Source organism: Natator depressus, chromosome 13, assembly GCF_965152275.1.
Source record: "Natator depressus isolate rNatDep1 chromosome 13, rNatDep2.hap1, whole genome shotgun sequence".
Taxonomy (NCBI): Eukaryota; Metazoa; Chordata; order Testudines; family Cheloniidae; genus Natator; species Natator depressus.
This window is the reverse complement of record NC_134246.1, coordinates 3,373,792-3,394,019: the sequence shown is the minus strand read 5'-3', so window position 1 is coordinate 3,394,019 and position 20,228 is coordinate 3,373,792. Positions and strand designations below refer to the sequence as shown.

The 20,228-nt window shown below is 53.8% G+C and overlaps 1 protein-coding gene across 1 annotated transcript; it reads right to left on the bottom strand.

Moving 5' to 3' along the window:
• Nucleotides 1–458: 458 nt before the first annotated feature.
• Nucleotides 459–12,219, bottom strand: PSMF1 (proteasome inhibitor subunit 1). Its single transcript, XM_074969571.1, has 7 exons — nt 12,020–12,219; nt 10,055–10,207; nt 9,013–9,095; nt 7,611–7,805; nt 4,557–4,610; nt 2,275–2,433; nt 459–2,097 (listed from the first exon to the last, which is right to left on the bottom strand). The coding sequence occupies exons 1-7, from the start codon at nt 12,146–12,148 to the stop codon at nt 2,046–2,048; spliced, it is 825 nt and encodes a 274-aa protein (XP_074825672.1). The 5' UTR covers nt 12,149–12,219; the 3' UTR covers nt 459–2,045.
• Between the last annotated feature and the right edge of the window lie 8,009 nt (nt 12,220–20,228).

The following is a 20,228-nucleotide window of genomic DNA, read 5'->3' as shown; positions in this document are numbered from 1 at the left end:
CCTTTTGCTTTCCCATTTTGGACACAATTGCCTGAGTATGGCCCCTAGGACACAGGTGATCCAGTGATTTTAGACCCAGTAGCCACAGGTAATGCTGATCTTTCCTTGGCGTGGACATTCACCTTACACAGACACCTGGTCTTCTAAGCAAAGTGCCCAGCCCTGCTTGCTGGGGGAGAAGGTAACAGGGATGACTCATCGGTTTCACAGCCTGGATTTTCTACTCATAAAAATATCACGTGGATCCGGCTGCAACAATCTGAAATTTCTAACCAGGAAGGGAAGTGAGAGAGTTGGGAAGCCAGAGGAAACCTTTGCTTTGTCACTGAAGCAGCGACTGAAGTGCTGAAATTTGGAGACATCGCCTCGTTGTCTTAAGTCAGAGGAGGGAGCAGAGTCCAGGGAGCTCACAAGCAGCAGTTCACCAAGTTTTTATTTTAGTTATAAGATCCTTTAAAAAAAAATCAAACCAAGAGAAGAATCAGAAGAACCAGTGACTTAAATTTTCAAAAGTAACTACCACTGCTGGGTCCCAGCACAATGATCCTGCAACAGGGCAGGATTTTCAGACTGTGCTAGTTACCTGCCCTCTGAAAATCAGGCCCCTCAAAGGCCCCTCAGACACAGCGGCACCCCAAATCAGCAGTCACTTTGGAAAACTGACAGCACGGAATTCAGCTGGACAGGATCAGCACAGGACAGGAACTATCCTGTTAACATACTAGCCTGGTGTGACAATTAACAGAGCAAAGAACAGCCACCTGAAAAAATCCCTCCCGTAAAACATAAGGGAAGTCAAAGCACAACAGCCATAAGCGACCCCCACCACATTCTTACATCACCCCACCCAGAAAGAAAATAAAAATCACCCTGATCTCAGCTCCTCCAATGTAATTGCGGCACGCAGGGACTCCACCAAAACGAACGGAGTTATTCCAGATTCGACTGAGCACGGGTGGAGAAAAAACATTCTCCATCTTTACGTATGTCCCCAGCTTGTTCCCTTTGTGCGTTTGACAGCACTGGGGATATAGTCAGTGCCATCTTCCCGCTGTCTGTGTAAGATTCCCTCACAGCAATAGGGGAGAGAGAGACTTAAAGACAGACACGTGATCATAAGAGCCACACAAACCAGGAGGGGAGATGCAGGGGCAGGATCTGCAACTAATGGTGACTTTTTTTTTAATTGACTCGATTGCATGTTGGTGTCTTTAGATCTAGGGGCCAGAGGATCAGCCGGTATACATCAGTGTAGTCCCCCTGGAGCCAATGCAGCTAGGTCTAGCTACACCAGCTGAGGACCTGGCCATGCTGCTCTAGAGGCAGAAATTCCAAGAATTAATCCATTGCCCCATTCAGCCCCTCCTAACCCCTTACTCAACGGGCAGCTGAAGGGCCAAGGTGAGCCCAGAGCAGGGGAGAAACCACAGACGCCTTTGCAAGCCCTTCCCGGCGATCACACTGCAGCTTCCTGCATCAACGCCTCACTAGCTCACTGCGCTCTAGGCCAGGCCTGTCTGAGACGTACACGTGGCCAACTGGGAGCCAGTATGGAACGTGGGACTCTGCACTGGCAAGCTCGTCAAGACCGAGTCGTTACCAGACAGATGGTGGGGAGTGAATGTTTCTCCCTCGCAACAAGCAGCTGAGTAAATCCCAGAGCACACATCACGGCATCCCAGAGAAGCTGGTACAAGGAAAGCAAAGGAAATGACATTTTTTCAATACACTTCTCATAGGGCAGTTCCAGCTCTGAATAACACACCCCGAGCTGCTTTCTGTTCTTAGCACACTGCAGTCGTGTTTCAACAGGTGTTAGATTACAAATGGCTCAGGATTTCCCGGGGGGAGTAGGCGGAGAGACGAGAGCCACACACCGCGTTCTCCGCCGTTATACATGCGGTGAAACCTTTAAAGCTGATCTGCAGTGTAGGGAAAGGCTCTAGTGCCCAGGGAGAAAACTGCTGCTGAAGAGAGTCTTCCAAAGAGGGGACAGGTGGGGGAAAGGTGCTTCTCCCTCAGTGCAGTCGGAGCCAGGCACGTCCTCACATGAACATGTCATCGTATCCCGGAGGGGGAAGGTGATCTGGATCTGGCCTGCAACAGGAATGGAATGTCGAGAGCAGAGTTACAGGAGGAGTCACAGAGTGACCCCCCCGCCCCCCCTTGGCAACCCAGAGAGTCAAGAGAGTCGGGTGCAGTTTGCGAAGAACAGGAAAACTCCAGCATGGTTATAGTCAGGGAAGCAACGCACACGCACATCCAGATACCCACCCTGCAGGACGGCCGCCTCCTGGCCCAAATGGGTCGAATCTGGCACCTGGTGGAACGGCCCCAGGAGGAAGCCGGTTTGGGAGACCTGACGATGGGTCGATAAGAGGCCTTCGAAATCCTGAGCGCAGTGGATCAGCGATCATACCGCCCCTCCGACCCCTGGGAGGAAGAAGAAAGCAGGATGAGAGCAGGATCACAACTAGCTCTAATTGGAGATAAGAGTAACCAGCTCCCCTCTGCTCCGACCTTGGATCACTGCTCCATGAGCAGCCTGGAAATCTGATTCCCATTGTTAAATCAACATGTGTGACTACGGACGGGATGGGAAAGCGTGTGTCCAGCGCAGCAGAGCATGTGCTGGGGAGTGTAATTCAGGGAGAACAAGAGTACGCGGTTAGCTGTAAACACGAGGCTGGGGGCTCGACGGGTATGGAAGAATACAAGGATGAGACGTCACGCCTTAATCTCATTCACAATAAGGCCCCTGTGGTTTGCTCCGGCCATTCACCTCAGGGTGAATAGGAATTGGCCGCCTCTGTCCAATGCCCGGTATCTCTACCCTTTGGACTTGTCTACACTGGGACATTACGCAGTGTTGGAACACGTGGGCACCAACATGATGTAAAACATGGCTCAGCACTCAGTGCAGACAAGGGCTGTCGTAGTTAACATCCTGTCAGGGGGCTGTGATTAACTCACCCTGGGACACGCACACTGCCAGGGTGCTAAGTGGTGTCAGTTAACACATGTTCTACCGTGAGGTGCATGGGGAAATGACAAGCCCCTTCGCTGTCCTTAATGCAGCCTGTTTTGTCACCCACAAAGAACTGCAAATAGGCACCTGCGTCTTTCGCAGTCCCACTAGCCACCTACCGAGGGGGCTGAGCAATGAACAGGGGGAGGCTTGGCAGAGGGGCAGGTTCTATATTCCTCCAGCTACTCAAAGGAGTCAGGAGAAACTGTGACCCATGCCAGCTGTGAGAATAGCTGAGACAGCGGTGAGTCAGACCCCCCGCTGCTGCAGACCGGTGCTGCTTTAGGAATCGTCAGACACCCCCTGCTTTGGTTTCCTTTGCTGCTTGATTGTTATTCTTTAGGTTCATTTAGCTCTATGCTTTCGGCTGTTTGATTAAATGCAAGATTTTCTCAACCCCCGCCCTGTTGCAAGAGTTCCCAGACCCCTTCTCTGGGATCAGCGGCCTGGAACTTCTCCCAAAGCCGCGCCTGGAAGCCATTTGCTAGACCGGTTCTGCAGCCTGCAGCTGTGCCCTGTCCTCGTACTGTATGATCTCAGCTGGAGCCTCTGGATGCTGCCGCAATAAAAATAATGAACATCAGCCACAGTAAGCGCCTCAGTGGGCAGCGAGCTGCTCGTGGAAAGTCCCACGGATGCTACGTAGAGGTCCCGGGGCTCAAAATCTGCCTCCAGCAGGTGCCCACTTTGGATCAAGACGCTATATACATTTAAGAAATCCCTTTAGGAGAGATGGGAAGCGGGGAGACAAGGGCCCGTCCTGATTTCCCTTTCCCTGGGGTATGCAGGGCTGCTTTCCAGCCACCCTCAGCCCTCCGCTGCAAGCTCCTCTTTCCAGCCTCCACTGAACGTTTCCAGAAGATCCCTTTCTAGCCAACCCTTGCAGAACACAGCCCTCCAAGGAGAAATAAATCTGATCCTGATCAGCCAGAGGCTCCAAATGGCAGGACTTCCAGGACTCCATAATGAGCTGGGTAGTGTTCCCATGGACTGGTTTTACTTTGGTTACATTGTTCTTTTACTGGAATGGAAAATGATGGGTCAGTTCCACCCCTGCCTCCCCAAATGGAGCTGGAGCCCCAGAGCAGAAGCAAGGCACCCTGCAGCATCCCTCTCTATGGTTCCCATCTCCTCGGGCAGTTGTCTCTCCTCTCTGCTCTTGGGTACCTCCGAACTGCCCTACAGATCCAGAGGGGGCTGGAGAAAGCAAAATTTTAAATTGGAGGCTTAAATTCACTTAAATGTGTTTTAGCTTTGATTTACTGGAGGAATTACTGCACATTAAATGAATACCAGCTGATTATTAAACAGATGCGGATTCCAACCAATCAACTGTGTGAGAGACAGGATCTTAGTACAATATTAAAACCATATTTCGGTTTAGAACCAGCTATTGGTCCCTGGCAGTTCACACACAATAACTGTTTAATTGAAGTCCTTGTTGGAGACACTTCACTGAACGCACCAGCAAGGCCAATCTGAGTTATTTCAGTCACTCCCCATACGATCCTCTCCTGGGAATACTCACCCAAAGGGGTCCAGGTCGTCTCCACCCACAGCAAAGGGGTCCCGGGGATCAGGCCTGAAACACAAGACATAACTCCCCAGTGAGAGGTGTTAATTTCCTTGGGCCATGTCCTATGGCAGGTGGGTACGGGGTATGGAAGAGAGTGCGTGCAGGGGGCAGGAAAGGGTGAGAGCCCATGCAGATGAGTGGGCCCATGTGACCAGCAGAGCGGGCCACTGGCGAAGAAGGCTGCGCTCAGCTGGGTCTCTGTATTTTAGTCTACACTACAGACCACAGGAACGATCGAGTGACCTCACTGTGCAGACGGGTGTTACCAGAATGTCACCAGGGTCCAGTGTTTTGTGAGGTGGCCTGTGGCTTTAATTGGTGCAGACTGGCACTCAGGGAGACTACGGGTCGCAGCACGCATCGCCCCACCCGAGCCGAGCAGCCTGGTACGCAGGACTCTGCAGTTACCACCCCTCTGTGCGAGAGGGGCACGTGGCTGCCACCTGCTCCACTTTAAGGAAAGGCAGCTGCAGGCCTGGAGCTCCCGGCAAATTGCTAACACAGCCCTGGGCAGAGCCTGAGAGGGGCCAGGTTAGCCTGTCAGCACAGGGACAGGTTCCCAAACCACAGCACAGCCAGCGAGCCGACAAACTGACACTGACCCCCGGCTCCCACGCGCGTGAGAGGAGGGCAGGGTGTAGGGCCTGGCAGGGAACACGACGGTGCCCAGCAGGAGCACAGACCCAGCTTTCCACACTCACTTGATGCCTTTTGTTTCTGGCGTCCGTGACGAGGGTTTTTCAACTGCATGCTGCACCCCCCGCCTGCTCCAAGGCAAGCCAGCCATGGGCAGCCACGTCTCGGACCCCCACCCCCCGCGGCAGCCCCAGAACTCCAGTGCCCGGCATTCACTGAGCCGGGCCCCTGGGGCATCACAGAGGCTTGATGAGCAGCAGCGGTGCGAAAGGAACCAGGGGTAAGATGCTAGGGACCGTCCCTCCGATCTCTCGAGGGACCAGCTCTGCATGGGCTCCGACAGGGACAGCGGGGAGTGATGACAGTGCTCTGGACAGCCATGGCAGGCTCTAATTTCCTACCTGGCCCTTGATTACAGGGGAGTGTGGGGGAGGGGAGAGAATAAAGAGCCCCGCCCCTCCGCTATCCCAGGGAAAGAGATTATCAGGGCGCATAAGCACCTGAGAGCAGGGGCCCAGGAGCCCACAGACTCATCCCTCACATTGGAGGTGGGGGCAGGGTGGCTGCAGAGTCACGATTTTCCATCCGGGATGTTGTGTTCACAAACTGGTCCGAAGGAAGATCATCGAGAAGGGAAGCAAAGTTAAAAGGCTTTTCCTCTCCCTCCCATAAGCCTTCTGCAGCTGCACAGCCATGGCTCAGCCCCTGGCGGTGTGGGAGGCACTGCTGGGCAAACGGCCCCTGGACGAACTGCTCTCTCTGCCACAGCCAGGCAGGGTCCCCGTTCTAAACCCCCCCATCCCCCGCCCCCCCGACCCGAACACAGCTCCATGCTCGTCCAGTGGGGGCTCCTCCACCAGATCCCAGCCCGCTCCGGGGATCGAAAGGAGCTCCGCCATCTGCCCTCCCCCTTTCAGTCACAAAGCACTAGGCTGTGCAACCCTCGTGCCCACTGGCCAGCGCTGCCACAAGCCTCCCTGCTGGACTCAGCGGCCCGAACTGACAGCCCATACCTAGCAGAGACGTGGCCAGCTCTCCCTTAGAGGTCAGCCAGCTAATGGGGCCTTCTGCTCCCCACGGCAGCCCCTTGTCCCACCAGCCCTACACACCCAGCCCCCCTAGGCAGGGCAGACCTCAGAGACAGGCCTGCTTTCCTCCCTGTCCTGTGCTCTCCTGACTCTGGCTGCAGGGCCCTACCCCCAGCCTTGACACTCCTGACAGATCGTGTGGCCTGGGGCAGATTTCAGCCCATCTGTGGGACAGACCATGAATCCCTTCCTGCCCTGGTCCCACATAGGGTTTGCACACTCTGCCCCAAGCTTAGGGTTACCATACATCCATATTTTCCCAGACATGTCCGGCTTTTTAGGTCTTAAATCGCCGTCTGGGAGGAATTTTTAAATATCTAAAAATGTCTGGGATTTTGCCATTATTATTTTTCCCCAAAGAAGAGTTGATCATTTGAGAAAGAGAGTGAATGCTGATCACTCGAGAGAGTGCCCGCTTTTCCCCCCTAGCTCCCAGCGCTTGCGCCGCGAAACAGCTGTTTCGTGCGGCTGGGAGGGAGGAGGCGGAATGCAGCGCGCTCAGGGGAGATGGCAGGGCCAGGGCGGGGATTTGGGGAAGGGGTCCAATGGGGCAGGGAGCGGGCGGAGTTGGGGTGGGGACTTTGGAGAAGGGGTTGGAATGGGGGCAGGGAAGGGGAGGAACTGGAGCGGGGCTGGGGGTCCCCGTGGAGTGTCCTCTTTTTTCAATGTTCAAATATGGTAGCCCTACCCAAGCTGCTACCCCTGACTCTCAGGGATGGGAGGGGAAGGGGCCCCCTGAACCCCGAGGCAAGGGGGTAAGGCCATGGCACAGGGGCGGAGTGACACAGGTGCCTTATCCTGCCCATGTTGGGGTGTGGCATGTCACCTCACTCTTCTCCCAGGTGGCCAACTCTGGCAGCATCTCACCCAAAACACAGGGTGGGGTCCCAAGCGCCAGTCAAGACCTCCCACTGGTGGGCCAGCTTAGAGGGAAGCCAGCCAGAGCCCCATGCCAACAGCCACCGAGGGTCAGGATCAGCCCGAAGGGTGAATCAGAAGCATGGGATTTATAAGCAGGGCTGACTGGGGTGCCAGGACATGGGCTGTTTTAAAGAATCCCCCTCCTGCATCTCTTGGATCCCTCTGAGAACTGAACGTGCGACACGGAGCTAGACCGTGCACCAGTGCCCATGAGGACACGTCTGTGACAGAGGCTGGTGGGGGCAGGTGAGGGAAGGAACCATGGAGGGCTAGATGTTCTGTCATGGCTTTCCTGCCACCCACCTCATTTGAAAGAAGAGCAAGCTATGCAGCCCCATCCCCTCGCCAGCGTCTCACTCACCAGGATGGCTGCCGGCCACTGAGAGGCTGCCAGGGAGGAATCCTCAAGGGGTCATAATCCTGAGTGGAGGCAGGCGGGACTTTCTTCTCAGGCTTGGGCTCCTTTTTGGGGTCGCTCTTCTCTTTGGGAGCCCCCAACGGAGAGATGATGCCTGTGACAACCCTGGTCTGCAGCTCCTCGACGTTCTTGTACACTCTGCAGGGGCAAGAGAGAGAGAGAGTCAAGGCTGACAACTAGACAACTGACATCACCGAAGGCCCTGCTAGAAAGGGTTTGGTGGTAAAGGCCCTAACACAACAGTGTGAGGGGCCCCCAACACGACACACACCCAGAACAACTGTCCTTTTCAACGCCCCAGCAGTACCCATGGCACGTTCATCCTGTGGCCCTGGCCGGATTGCCTGCAGATGTCAGAGGGGGAGAGGGAACTTGGTGGATTTTGGCTTGTTTCTTGTTTGGAACTCCTGGCCAGTGTCCAAGCCGTCTAAGATTTCCTTATCTGCAAATGGAGCGGCTGGTTGCAGCACAAACAGGGCTTTCAGGGGCTCTGGTAAACCAGAAGTTAAAAATGCCGGAATGGAACGATTTCAAGACCCACGGCCCTGGCGTTTGCTGACGTCTCGGGTGAGACGCGGCATTCAGGTGTTAAGCAGAGAGCAGCTGGGCAAGTCTGATCTTCACCTAGCTTTGCAGCAGAGTTGACAGAGGCAGGAGGGAATCACAGAACTTGGAGGTGGGGGGAAAAATCCCTTTCAGATAATACAGCCCACCCCTGCTGATGCAGCAGTGCTCCCTACAACACAGGTTGGGTGCTTTGTCCAGTCTTGAGTCCGATGTCCCAAGCCATGGAGCTTCCACTCCCTCAGGAGACTATTCCACAGTCTCAAGCTCCGAATCTCCCCAAGGTTACACACGGCGGGCAGCACGCAAACATCTAAGGAAGTACAATCACTTTCCCCACGGCAAGTCGGTAGCACAGGTCTGTACTGTGGTGTCTGTGTTGGAGTCAGGGTGCAAGTTCCTTGGGGGCAGGGACTGGGCTTTCATGCAGGGAACACATGACGGCCAGCACGCTGGAAATAAAGTTACAGACCCAGCCAGAGGCTCAGCTGGGATTAGAACTCCCAAAGCAGTGAGCTCCCAGGCCTGTGCTCTGATCCAGAGGCCACGTGGCCTAACTCCCTCTCTTCTCCCAGCCTGAGCCTGGGGTGCCATCTGGGAACAAGGGCGGAGAAGAATATGTGGGGGGATTGAAGCTTTATCTGCAAAGAGCCCCTCAGGTTCCTCCGAAAGCACCCTATTCTCCCCTTGTTTATTTCACTCCCCCGCCCCGATCTTCACCTGCCTCCCCTTCCCGAGGGCTCAGACACTTGTGTGGAGCATCTCCATGAAACGCAGTTACCTGTGGAAATCATCCAAGTGCTCCGGGTCGATGTAATCTGCCACTGTCAAGGTCAAATCTGCCACCTGCTGGGAGCTGCAATCCTGGGGAAGGACAAACAAAACACGGCCTCAGCAGCCGAGCTCATGGGGCCGGGGGGGGGGGAGCAGAGGGGGGAGGAGCAGACACAACAGCAGAACAGGTGGGGGGGTGGGAAGGGGAAATCCGAGGCAGGGGCCATCACTGGAGTTTGCTCCTCTCCTGGCACTTGTCAGTGCAGGATCCGTATGTCTGGATTCCCAGCTGTCTAAACCCAAGTGTAACCAACCTGCGGCGGGTTGAGAAGGGTCTTTCCCAGCTCTCCCTGCCTGGGCTGCAGAGGGACAGACAGGTACTGTGCTGGCCTTCGATCAGGAGGGGAGGTGCCACTACACACGGGACGGGCGTGACAGAGCAGGCAGCCTGGCAACAAGGATCTGGAAGTCCACAAGACGCACAAAGGCTGCAACTCATCAGTGGGCCGAGCGGTAATAACGTCACAGCTTCACCCGCATGGATGTTTGACCTTAGCTTCCTGCTTCACACTGGACACAACACTTCCAGGGCCAGTCCCTCGGCTGGGGGGAAAGGCACTGCTCCATGGCAGGCGATAAGTCACACTGATTTACACCAGCGGCAAACCCTGCACGACTCCACAATCACACAGCCTCCTGCATGCTTTTGAGGACGTTACGGGCCAAGCGCCTCCCTGACGTGTACCCGGAGCACCTCCCCGAGGTCAGAGACGCCGAATCGCATGGAGCCAGCACAGAACCTGGGCCACACTGGCCCCCTCTCCCCATTTAGCCAGCTGGGTTTCTCGTCGAGCGCCTCCCACTCAATAGGAGCCAAGGGCACTGGGGGACGTAGGAGGCCAGGAAAACGGACGCTCAAGTGAGTCACAGCTGTTATTCTTTGCCTCTCCTCCCTTACGGGGGTGGCACTGACGCCCCACCTCCCTCTCCCCACCTCCTGGGGAGCTGAGACCCCACAGGGACCGATCCCAGCCAGCTGGGAGCCTCACCAGGATGTTGAGAATCATGCTACTGTCCACCATGATCGCCTTCAGCAGGAGCTCGCGGCGGTCGTCCGTGGACTTGTATCGCAGTGTGTACAGGTCCTTGTTGGCGTTCCACCCGGCCGGCAGCAGCTCCGACTTCCTTTCATTGGGACCCGGCTGGAAAAAGGCACCAGAGAGAACAAGCTGGAGTCCCAGCTGACACCAACGGGGCAACAGGAACAGATCCCGGCTGGACACAGGAATCCGGGAGGAGGTTTAAACCTCCCAAAGGGACTGCATCGTTGTCGGCACGGGTCCGATTGCGGGATCAGGGCCCCGGTTCCGCTGTACAGGACTCAGCCTATCATGCAGGGCAACTACTACAAAAAATGCTGCAAACAGGGCTCTCCCAGGTCATGAGCAAACTAGAGAGACTCCCAGATCAGGGTATTTTCCGGCATTAGCACTTGATGATTGTAAATGTGACACCCTTCTAAAGGAGCCGCCAGGCCAAGACCTTCTCTGCCAGCTAACAGCCAAGATCCTTCCCTTCTAGAGGGCACACATAAAGTGAATTTAACCCATCACAGCTCTCTTAGGACCCAGTGCTGTACATACTTGCTACCGGATGTAATGCTTACTGCTGTGAGTAATCCCCAGCTACGTCTACACTGCCCGACCCAGGTGTGTTCTTACATCGAGATGGATAACTCACTGTAACACTGTAGTGGAGTCAAGGCACTGTAGTTTTCACCACAACGCAGCTAACTGAGGTAAGCCCCAGGCGGGGGTAAGGTATAGACTGGACAAGGTACCCAGAGGTAAGAATTATCTGTACTTTGTGTGCACTAGGATCTCACAGCCAGGTAGCTATCTCGATGTCAAAACACACCTGTTTTTTTTTTCAGGGAAGACCCAGCTCCCTCGGCTTGGCAGCGTCTGCGGGATTGGGCCCGGCAAGCTGATCCATAGGGGCTGACCTCTGTCTGCACAGAGCCCCCCCTGACTTCAACGGCCTCCAGCCGCCCGGTGCAGGGGGTCCACCCGCACGGATCAGCATGCAGCTCTGGAGCATCAGAGAGACTCATCTGCTCCTAAACGTCAGAAAAATAACTTTCCCACCACTAAGGCTGATGTGGGCTCAATACGGTTGTTATGGTTTGTCTTTGTCTGAGAGCAAAGGAATCTTTTAAAGGTGAAATATTATAAAGAAACTGCACAGATTCTTTTTAAAAAATGATGTATTTCAAGACCCAAGTAGAGAGGAAAGACCTAGAAAAGTCTGCAACTGCAACACCCTCATATTCCCTTTAAAGGGATTTGGTCTCAAATTTAGGTTTTGTAGAAATAAACTTTCAGGCCAGAGCAATGAGTCTGAGTTTTTAAATAGGGATAATTTGGTGGGAACAGGTTATTTTTTTCTCAACAGACATCGCTCACCCTGCGGCCTGGTGCTGGTAGGGCCCATACTGGGAGCAAAACTCAGGGAAACAAAAGTGAAACTACTCAGGGTACGAGCAGCGTCCCTCCAGCCCCCAGCGGGCTGGGGAAAGGAGACACAGCCCAGGAACAGCAGGCAATGCGCAGTGCCCAGCCCAGGCCCTCACCCTGCCCTGGGCTCTGCCAAGCTTTGCAGCATCAGGGCCTGTGGGGATCCGGGGCAGGCAGCGTCTTTCTTTGCTGCCTCCCGCACTGACACCCCCATGGGGTGATGCCTGACACGGGGCGGCGGTTTTGCCCCCGCCCCTTTCACCCGACAGCGGCTGCTCCCACAGGCGCCCGTGGGCGCTGGTTACACAACGGCCCCCCCTTCGCGCTTGTGCTCTGGGGTTTGCACCGCGCTTAACGCGGGGGGGGGGGGGGGCCCGGGCCAGGCCTGGGGAGCCCCGGAAACACCCCCCCCCCTTGCAGCGCGGGCACCCCCCGGGGGCATGGGGCTGGATGCACCCCCCGGGGGCATGGGGCCGCCCCCCAGCGGGGGCCCCTTACCTGGTCCCCGGTGCCCAGCGCGCGGTACTGGTGCGTGACCAGCTGCCAGTGGACGAAGCAGAGCAGCGAGTCCTGCGGGCGGCGGAGGCCGGGCGCCTGCGAGGCGTAGAGCAGCTCCAGGCCGGCCATGCTGCCTGCAGCCCCGCAGCCGGGAGTCCGCAGAGCCCGGCCCGCCCCGGCCGGGGAAGCGACGGCGCCGGGCCGCCTGGCGGGCCCCGCCGGAAACGCGGCGAGGCGCTTGGGTTCCGCTGCAAGAGAGCCGGGGCCGGGCTGGAGCGGGGCGGCCCCGGGCCGGGTCAGGGCCAGCCGGGGCTGCACGAGCTCCTCCGCGGGGCCGGGGCCGGGGCCGGGGCCGGAGTTACCCGCAGCTCCGCAAGCGGGGTTCCAGGGCGCGGGCTGGCCGCAGAGTTTGCTAGAGCAGCGACCGGAGTTCCGTCCTGTCCCCCGCAGTCCTGTCCTGTCCTGTCCCCTTCCCAATCCTGCCCCCTTCCCCGGAGTCCCGTCCTATCCCCCCAGTCCTGTCCCCCTTCCCAATCCTGCCCCCTTCCCCGGAGTCCCGTCCTGTCCCCCCAGTCCTGTCCTGTCCTGTCCCCTTCCCAATCCTGCCCCCTTCCCCGGAGTCCCGTCCTATCCCCCCAGTCCTGTCCCCCTTCCCAATCCTGCCCCCTTCCCCGGAGTCCCGTCCTGTCCCCCCAGTCCTGTCCTGTCCTGTCCCCTTCCCAATCCTGCCCCCTTCCCCGGAGTCCCGTCCTGTCCCCCCAGTCCTGTCCTGTCCTGTCCCCTTCCCAATCCTGCCCCCCTCCCCGGAGTCCTGTCCTGTCCCCCTTCCCAATCCTGTCCCCTTCCCCAGAGTCCCGTCCTGTCCCATCCTATCCCTTCCCCGGAGTCCCTTCCTATCCCCCTTCCCAATCCTGTCCCCCTCCCCAGAGTCCTGTCTTGTCCCGTCCTGTCCCCCTCCCTGGAGTCCCGTCCCCCTCCCCAGAGTCCCGTCCTGTCCCCCTTCCCAATCCTATCCCCCTCCCTGGAGTCCTGTCCTGTCCCCTCCCCAGAATCCTGTCCTGTACCCCTTCCCGGAGTCCCGTACCCCTTCCTAGTGTTCTGTCCCCCTCCCCAGAGTCCTGTCCCATCCCCCTTCTCAGTCCCTTCCCCCTCCCCAGAGTCCCATCCCCGTCCCTGGAGTCCTGTCCCATACCCCTTCCTGGAGTCTCATACCCCTTCCTGGAGTCCTGTCCCCCACCCCGGAGTCCTGTTCCCCTTCCCAGAGTCCTGTCCTCCTCCTCAGAGTCCTGTTCCCCTTCCCGGAGGCTCATTTGTCTTGTCATCCCCACCGCCCAAGTCTCACCTCACTTAGAAACTACCTGCTTACAAAACCAGACACAAACATACAGCCGCGTCACACTAGTACTGAACAATGGCTGACTGTCTCATTGTTACCATCTAATTATACAGTAAATCAAGTTAGAGTATAAATATTGTACCTATATTTCGGCATATAGTGCATGGAGCAGTATAAACAAGTCATTGTCTGAAATTTTCGTTTGCACTGACTCCGCTAGTGCTTTTCTGTTGTAAAACTAGGCAAATCTCTAGATGAGGTGAGGTACCCCCGGAAGACCTCAATATCATAGAATAGAATATCAGGGTTGGAAGGGACCTCAGGAGGTCATCTAGTCCAATCCCCTGCTCAAAGCAGGACCAATCCCCAACTAAATCATCCCAGCCAGGGCTTTGTCAAGTCGGGCCTTAAAAGCCTCTAAGGAAGGAGATTCCACCACCTCCCTAGGTAACGCATTCCAGTGCTTCACCACCCTCCTAGTGAAATAGTTTTTCCTAATATCCAACCTAGACCTCCCCCACTGCAACTTGAGACCATTGCTCCTTGTTCTGTCAGGGGTGGACTTCCCTGGTTGAGAAGCACTGGACTAGAGAACTGCATCCCTGCTCTACTTTCTGCGGGCGAGGGGGGGACTCCAAATCTGATAGAAGGGGCCCACTCTCACGCCAGTTCTAGATGGTTTGCACCCTGTTGCTCCTCCAGCCCCCAGTCAAGCTGCTGGAAGTTTTCCATCAGAGCCGGATAAGTGACCACAGGCTTTATACAGCATCAAAATACATGACTGTGAGTTACCCCGTGAGATATATTTTCAGGCTGTTTTTAGTCTCGGGGAGGCGGAGGTTTAATGACAAGGTTAAAAAAAAAAGTCTCCAACATCATTTTAGTTTAATAACCTTTGGGACGTTTGGCACTGGGGAAAACTCAATTATAGATGAAAAAGTTGGAAAGTATCTTGCAATCTGGTTGCACTTTATCCATGGGGAAAAAAACTCCAGTTGTCTGTCAGTCAAGCTCATGTAGTTACTGTTTGACTTGTTATGGGTTTTTAACTAATTCCTGACAAATAGCGATCAGTTTAATAAGTCCTGTGGTGCTCATTTGGGCCCTGATCCTGCAAACACTTCACAGAGCAAGTGAAAAGTGAAGCTCATGCATAAGTGTTTGCAGGATCTGGGTCTTAGTACTGACATTTCCAATTGTGCTCAGTAATGCTGTGGAGAATAATACCCAGTAATGATTCACAGTAACCACAAACAAAACACCCTATGTCTTTATGCAGAGAGAATTAATCAGAGAATTTTCTGCCAGGTGACAGAATTACAAAAAACCACCTTTGATTTACGGTGCTCCAATGACAAGCCAACAGGAAGGAGTGATCCTGTCGACCAGGAACTATGTTAGAGAGACACGGTGGGTGAGGAAATATCTGTTATTGGACCAACTTCGATTGCTGTGTATCTGGGAGTGGGGGAGGGTTCTTTTCAGGAAGAAGTGGCTATCTTACAATAGCTAACTAACAGACAACACTCGTCAGGTTAATTTTTTAGGCCCTGCTGCTGCAAACACTTCTGGGGGTGTTTAGAAATAAGCATGACAAACGTGTGAACAAGACCAGGGCATTACTACTCAAGGGTACCCAGATTATATCCCACTTAATTGGACAGATAGTTTCACAAGTAGGTGTGACCAGGCTGGAGCCCAGCAAGAAGGGGCGGTGGGAGGATTTTATTGTAGGTATGTAATTAATTACCAAGAGGTAACCATTAAGTAAGCATATACATTCAATCCCAGCGGGAAGCTCTGTTTCCAATACAAGCCCCTTTGATCTGAGGTTGGAGTGAAAGGCAGAGCCCTGGAATTGATGTTGGCCTCACAACAGTGCCAGTCCAGGTGAACGCCTTTGAAATCAGTGAACTTGCTTGCTTGTGGAAAATTGGTGAGTGAGAAGAGAATCAGGCCCTCTTTGTATTAAGAATAATGGGTCCCGAGGTGAATTCAGCAGGGACTTTGTCTGCCATGTGTGCTACCGACCTTTCCAGCTGCACTCCACCACTTCTGAAATGATCCCCTTCAGCCCTGCACAGGTTATATAGAGGGGAGGTGATGTGAAGTCAGCTGGTTTGGGTTCTGCCACTTTATTGCCCAGAGGTTGCCGAGTGATGATGTTTCTAGTGTTCTGAGTTCCAGGTTCTGAGCTGTCCCGGGGTATGGAGACTGGGGCAGAGAGCGCTCTCCTCTGCTGAATGGAAATGCCCATGACCTTACAAGGAGGTTGCTGTTGTCTCCAGAAAAGGTCTGACCAGAGGAACAGGAAGCCAGTGATCAGGGGCCACAACACTCCAGTCTGAGGGTATGTCTATACGGCAATCAAAAGTGTGATTGCAGCATCGGTCGGCAGGCCAGCACAGCTAAAAATAGCAGTGAAGACACAGCAGAATGGGTTTCAGTGCAGGCTGTCCAAGTACGACCAGGGACCAGGGTACGTACTTGCATTGCTAGCCTGCGCTGAAGCCCCATGCCTCTGTATCTTCACTGCTACTCTTAGCCATGTGAGCTAGACAAAAGCGAGTGCAAGTAGGCAGACTGGAGCTGCAATAACACAGTGTAGACGACCCTGGGATTTTCCTGGGAGCAGAAATAGTATCCCACGTGAAGGAAACTCTGGAAAGGTCCTTTCCTGAAATAAATAAAATCCCACCTGTTGCCTCTGTATCACTCAATGGGGTCATGGGGAGAGAGGGACTGGGCAGCAGGAAGGATCTCTTAACATGCACATCCGTTACGTGAGTGAAATCACAGGCCAACTTGAGACTAGCTGAAACTTTGGTCCCAAGTGAGAGGATGGGTGCTGTACAATGCCACAGAGACAGCTTCTCTCTGCAAGTCTGCAGCAAGGGGCAGCGTAAATCAGTGCTCTCTTGTGACGAGAGATCTCATCCCTTCCTGGACTTATCTTCTGACCTGCAAACCCCAGCACCTGGCACAAAGGGGGGGTCGGATTGTTTTGCACCCCTCAGAGAGTTATTGGCCCATTCGTGTGGCCTAGATTCATGTGAAACAGGGCAGAGCCCTCCTCTGGTTAGTAACTTCCAGGCCCCGCTCTCGACCTGCGATTGCTCCAGGAGCTAAAAGCTCACACTAGAGGGCCCTCTATCTCTTTCAATAGAACCATAGGACTGCACTTTCTCAGGCAGAATGTCTGATCCCAGAGGTGAGTCTCCATTTCAAGGCTGGAAGAAACTTGTACTCCCAAGGAGTGGCGTTCCTGGGTTCCTTCACAGAGGTAACCCCATACCTGCATCAGATGCAGAAAGGCCAGGGGAGCCCCCTCTGCAGCCCCCCAACTCCCTCCCCCATTGTAGAGGGAGAAGGGGTAGCAGTTAGAGACACAGAACTAGAGGTGGGTCTCGCAAAGATCAGGTTCCCCACCCAAACTGCCCCAGATGTGGGAGTGTTTTGGGGCAGGATTCTGGTTCAGGTCCATCACTGTAGGATACAACTGTTTTGCCGGGTGCAGGATCTGCTGCCCCTGCTGTAATAGCCCCCCACTTTGCACACAAGCCTCACAGCACCCCGTGAAGCAGGCACCACACCAATTTTGTAGCTGGCTAAACTGAAGCACAGAGACATGAAGGGATTTGGGCCTGGTCGCAGAGTGTGTCAGTCGGTGGCAGACCCAGGAGTCGCGTGGGAGCGGAACAATCAGAGTGTAATAGGGATGAGGAGCAGGGCTGAGTGCTGGTCGTGCAGGAAAAGGCTGAATCTCTTTGGTGAAAGGAAGTCAACCTGCGTGCACTGCAAGGAAGGCCCCAGTGCTGGGCCCGGAGAACTCTAAGACGGGTGTTGTTATGAAGGGGAGAGAGGTACAGCAGAGAGATCTCTGAGAGGATTTCGGGGGGGAAGGGCGCTCTATCTGCCAGCAGGGGGAGAAAACTTCCAAATAAAGCAAAAAACCTACTGAAACAAGCCAGACCACAGCACCTGATCCCCCCCTGGCCAGAGAACACGGGACAGATGTGTAGTCACGTTGCTTCATGTGTTGTGGGAAGGCGCTCAGATCCTACAGTGATGAGTGTGGTAAAAGAACCTAGACAGACTAGACTAGGCTGTGCACTGGCTGATCCAGCACCAGCGCTAAGACATAGAGGCAGAAGGAGCAGGCGGTTGCAAAGCAGAAGGGCACCTGGCTGGGGCTGGGGAAGGCTGTTCACTCATCTGCTTGGTGTCCCAGTGAGTCACCCGCACACAAAGACCTCTGTCAACAACTGGTGGGAGCCAGGCACATGGAGGGAGCCCAGCTGAGCAGTCCTGCTGAAACCTCAGACAGCGCTCCCGGGTTCATTAAAGTCTGTGGGACTCCCCCAGGAGCTGACTCCTCCTCTCTCAGTCCCTCAGAGGCACTGAGCCAGACTGGAGACAATGGAGAAGCAACAGGGACACATCTGTCCCACCTTAGCCTCTGAGGAGCACATTCTGCCCTGGCTTGCCCCCCGTGTAGGTCTGCTGAAGTCACTGGGGTGGCACAGGGGGAAAACCAGGGCAGAATTTGACCCTAAATCAACACCAGTTTTACATGGGAGAGGTGGCTTGATGCAGTGGACGGAGCATAGAGGTAAGATCCAGGAATTCCTAGCCCAGGCTTGGTGAGTGACTCTTTGTGTGGTTCAGGAGGAGTCACTTAGGCCCAGATTTTCCAAAGTGTCTGTTAACCTGGGGTTCCCAATATTAGACACCCAGGGCCTGAACCCACACCTTCGCTGAAGTCAAATGGGAGCTGTCCATGCTCATCACCTCTGGAAACCAAGGTGTCTAAAACGGGGGCAATCCAAAATGAGCAGCCCTGAATTTTTCTGTCCCAGTTTCCCAATCCATAAAAGGGGGCTAATACTTACCCACCTCTTAGGCCTTTTGTGAGGCTTAATTAGTGAATGTCTGTACAGTGCTTTGAGCATGCAAAACTCACTACATTATATAAGCGTCGATCTTATCTCAGCCCCCAGCAAATCACATCTTGCCATCTTTCTCCTAGGTTTCCTTCCTGTCTTCTGGTTGCCACGAAAATAGCTGTCCTGGTAACCAGCTGTCCTGGTAACCAGCTGTCATCTATCTTTTACCTTTGATTGTACCAGTCTGTTGGCATCGCTCCAAAATTCTCTCTTGTTAGATCTGTGAATAGCTGGTTGTTTGGTTTGATGGTGACAGCCCACATTGATCATTCTCAGTCCCTTTTCCTGTTACTGATTTCTCAACAGCAGTATAGTGCTGGCTTTCCTGCCACCTTGGGGTGGCAAATGGGACTGGAAAGAGAAAAACCTGTGTAAGATCCCAAATCATGAAGGTGCCGTATCAGAGAGGAGCAGACTGTGTCCAGGTATGCAAGTGGGAAAGGGAACATGATGTCTCTGCCTGTAACAGGAAAAAGGAAAAGTCACCTCAAATATCCCATGCTGTTCCCTTGAATTTTCTTGTGGCCTGGTGATATCCAATTGCAGTCCAGTTTCATTCAGTCCGAAACCCTGTGTGAGACCGTTTGGCTGTCAAAGGTTGACACGCTCCCACTTTGAAACTGTAGGGATTGATTTTCAAAGAAACTAATTGTGCTGTTCCATGAGCAAAGCAAATGCACAGTTGTGAATCTAATTTGCATGCTCAGTTTGGTATGTTTGTGTCAGCTGATTCAGTAACTCTGTACATGTAAAAGGGCCAGTTCTGGTTATCTGTGTGTGCAGTTACCCAATTTGGCTGCATAATTTTGGTAACTGGGCATGCCACATGGACACACACTTTGTGTATGCAGTTGAAGGTCTCGCTTGTTTGAAAGTCTGCCCTATATTGTTTTCTAGATTCCCATCTATATTTCTGCAGCCTAGGCCTCTACCAAGCAGAGTTTGCCAACGTCAAACCAAAATATTTCTAACCTAATTTTTAAAATAAAAGACAATACTGCAAAACATTAAAATATGCTTCAGTGTCACGGTTGGATTTTTTAAGACAGTATCCCCTTCTGCTGCTCTGAGGCTCATATGGCCGTACCACAATTAAGGAGAGCTATTAATTTTAACAGGGTTGTTTTCATTTTTGTACTCTCATTTTTCACTGAGCCACTTTGTTTATAGTGTGTTCAGCTTCAGTTTTTGTGGCAATATGAGTTGAAATATTTTCAGCAACTTTAGTTTTCTGAGCCAATGACTTTTAACACAAATAAGTCAAAGGCATGTACCATGTCAGAGGAACCACAAACCACAGGGAAGTTAATGTAACATCATTAGGGGAATATCAAGGTGACCTTGCCAAAAATAACCTGGGAAGGAGAAATGAGAACATCCTTTGTGAGTCGGCAGATTTTCTTGCCTTTCTGAGGCCACAGGAAATAACACTCACACATTTCATTCCTTAGGCATTTGGAAAATGCTGCTGTTAGAAATACATACAGGGGCTCATCTGGAAGACCTTTGCTGTCACCTGAGATGCAAGGTGGGGGAGGGAATATCTTTTATGGGACCAACTTCGGCGGGTGAGAGAGAGAAGCTTTCAAGCTTACACAGAGCTCGTCTTGAAGTCTGGGAAACTCAGGGCAGGCAGGCTGGATAAACCCAGTGGTGGGGTTTGAAGGGTTAGAACCAACCAGAGCCCTAGGCTGGAGCTGGGGGAGACCTCTGGTGAGCTTTTTAGCATGTGGGTAGGTTCTTTTATTGTTTTAATATCTTTTCTCGGTAACCCTTTCACCTTAAGAATAAATGTGCCTGTTGAGAAAAAGTTATGGTCACATAACTGTAGGCAGTTCACGGGTCTCCACCCAAGAGAGGGGATAGCTGGGAGCCAGAAACCTACAGTGGATGTCCTTGGTGGACCATGGAGGGGGAATACAGGTGT

Excerpts from the sequence above, each read along its gene's own strand:
- PSMF1 (XM_074969571.1), bottom strand. The coding sequence starts at position 12,148 with ATGGCCGGCCTGGAGCTGCTCTACGCCTCGCAGGCGCCCGGCCTCCGC. Across the intron at positions 7,806-9,012 it reads CACTTGGATGATTTCCACAG|AGTGTACAAGAACGTCGAGG; the intron begins GTAACTGCGTTT and ends TTGCCCCTGCAG. Across the intron at positions 4,611-7,610 it reads AGTGGCCGGCAGCCATCCTG|GCCTGATCCCCGGGACCCCT; the intron begins GTGAGTGAGACG and ends CTTGTGTTTCAG.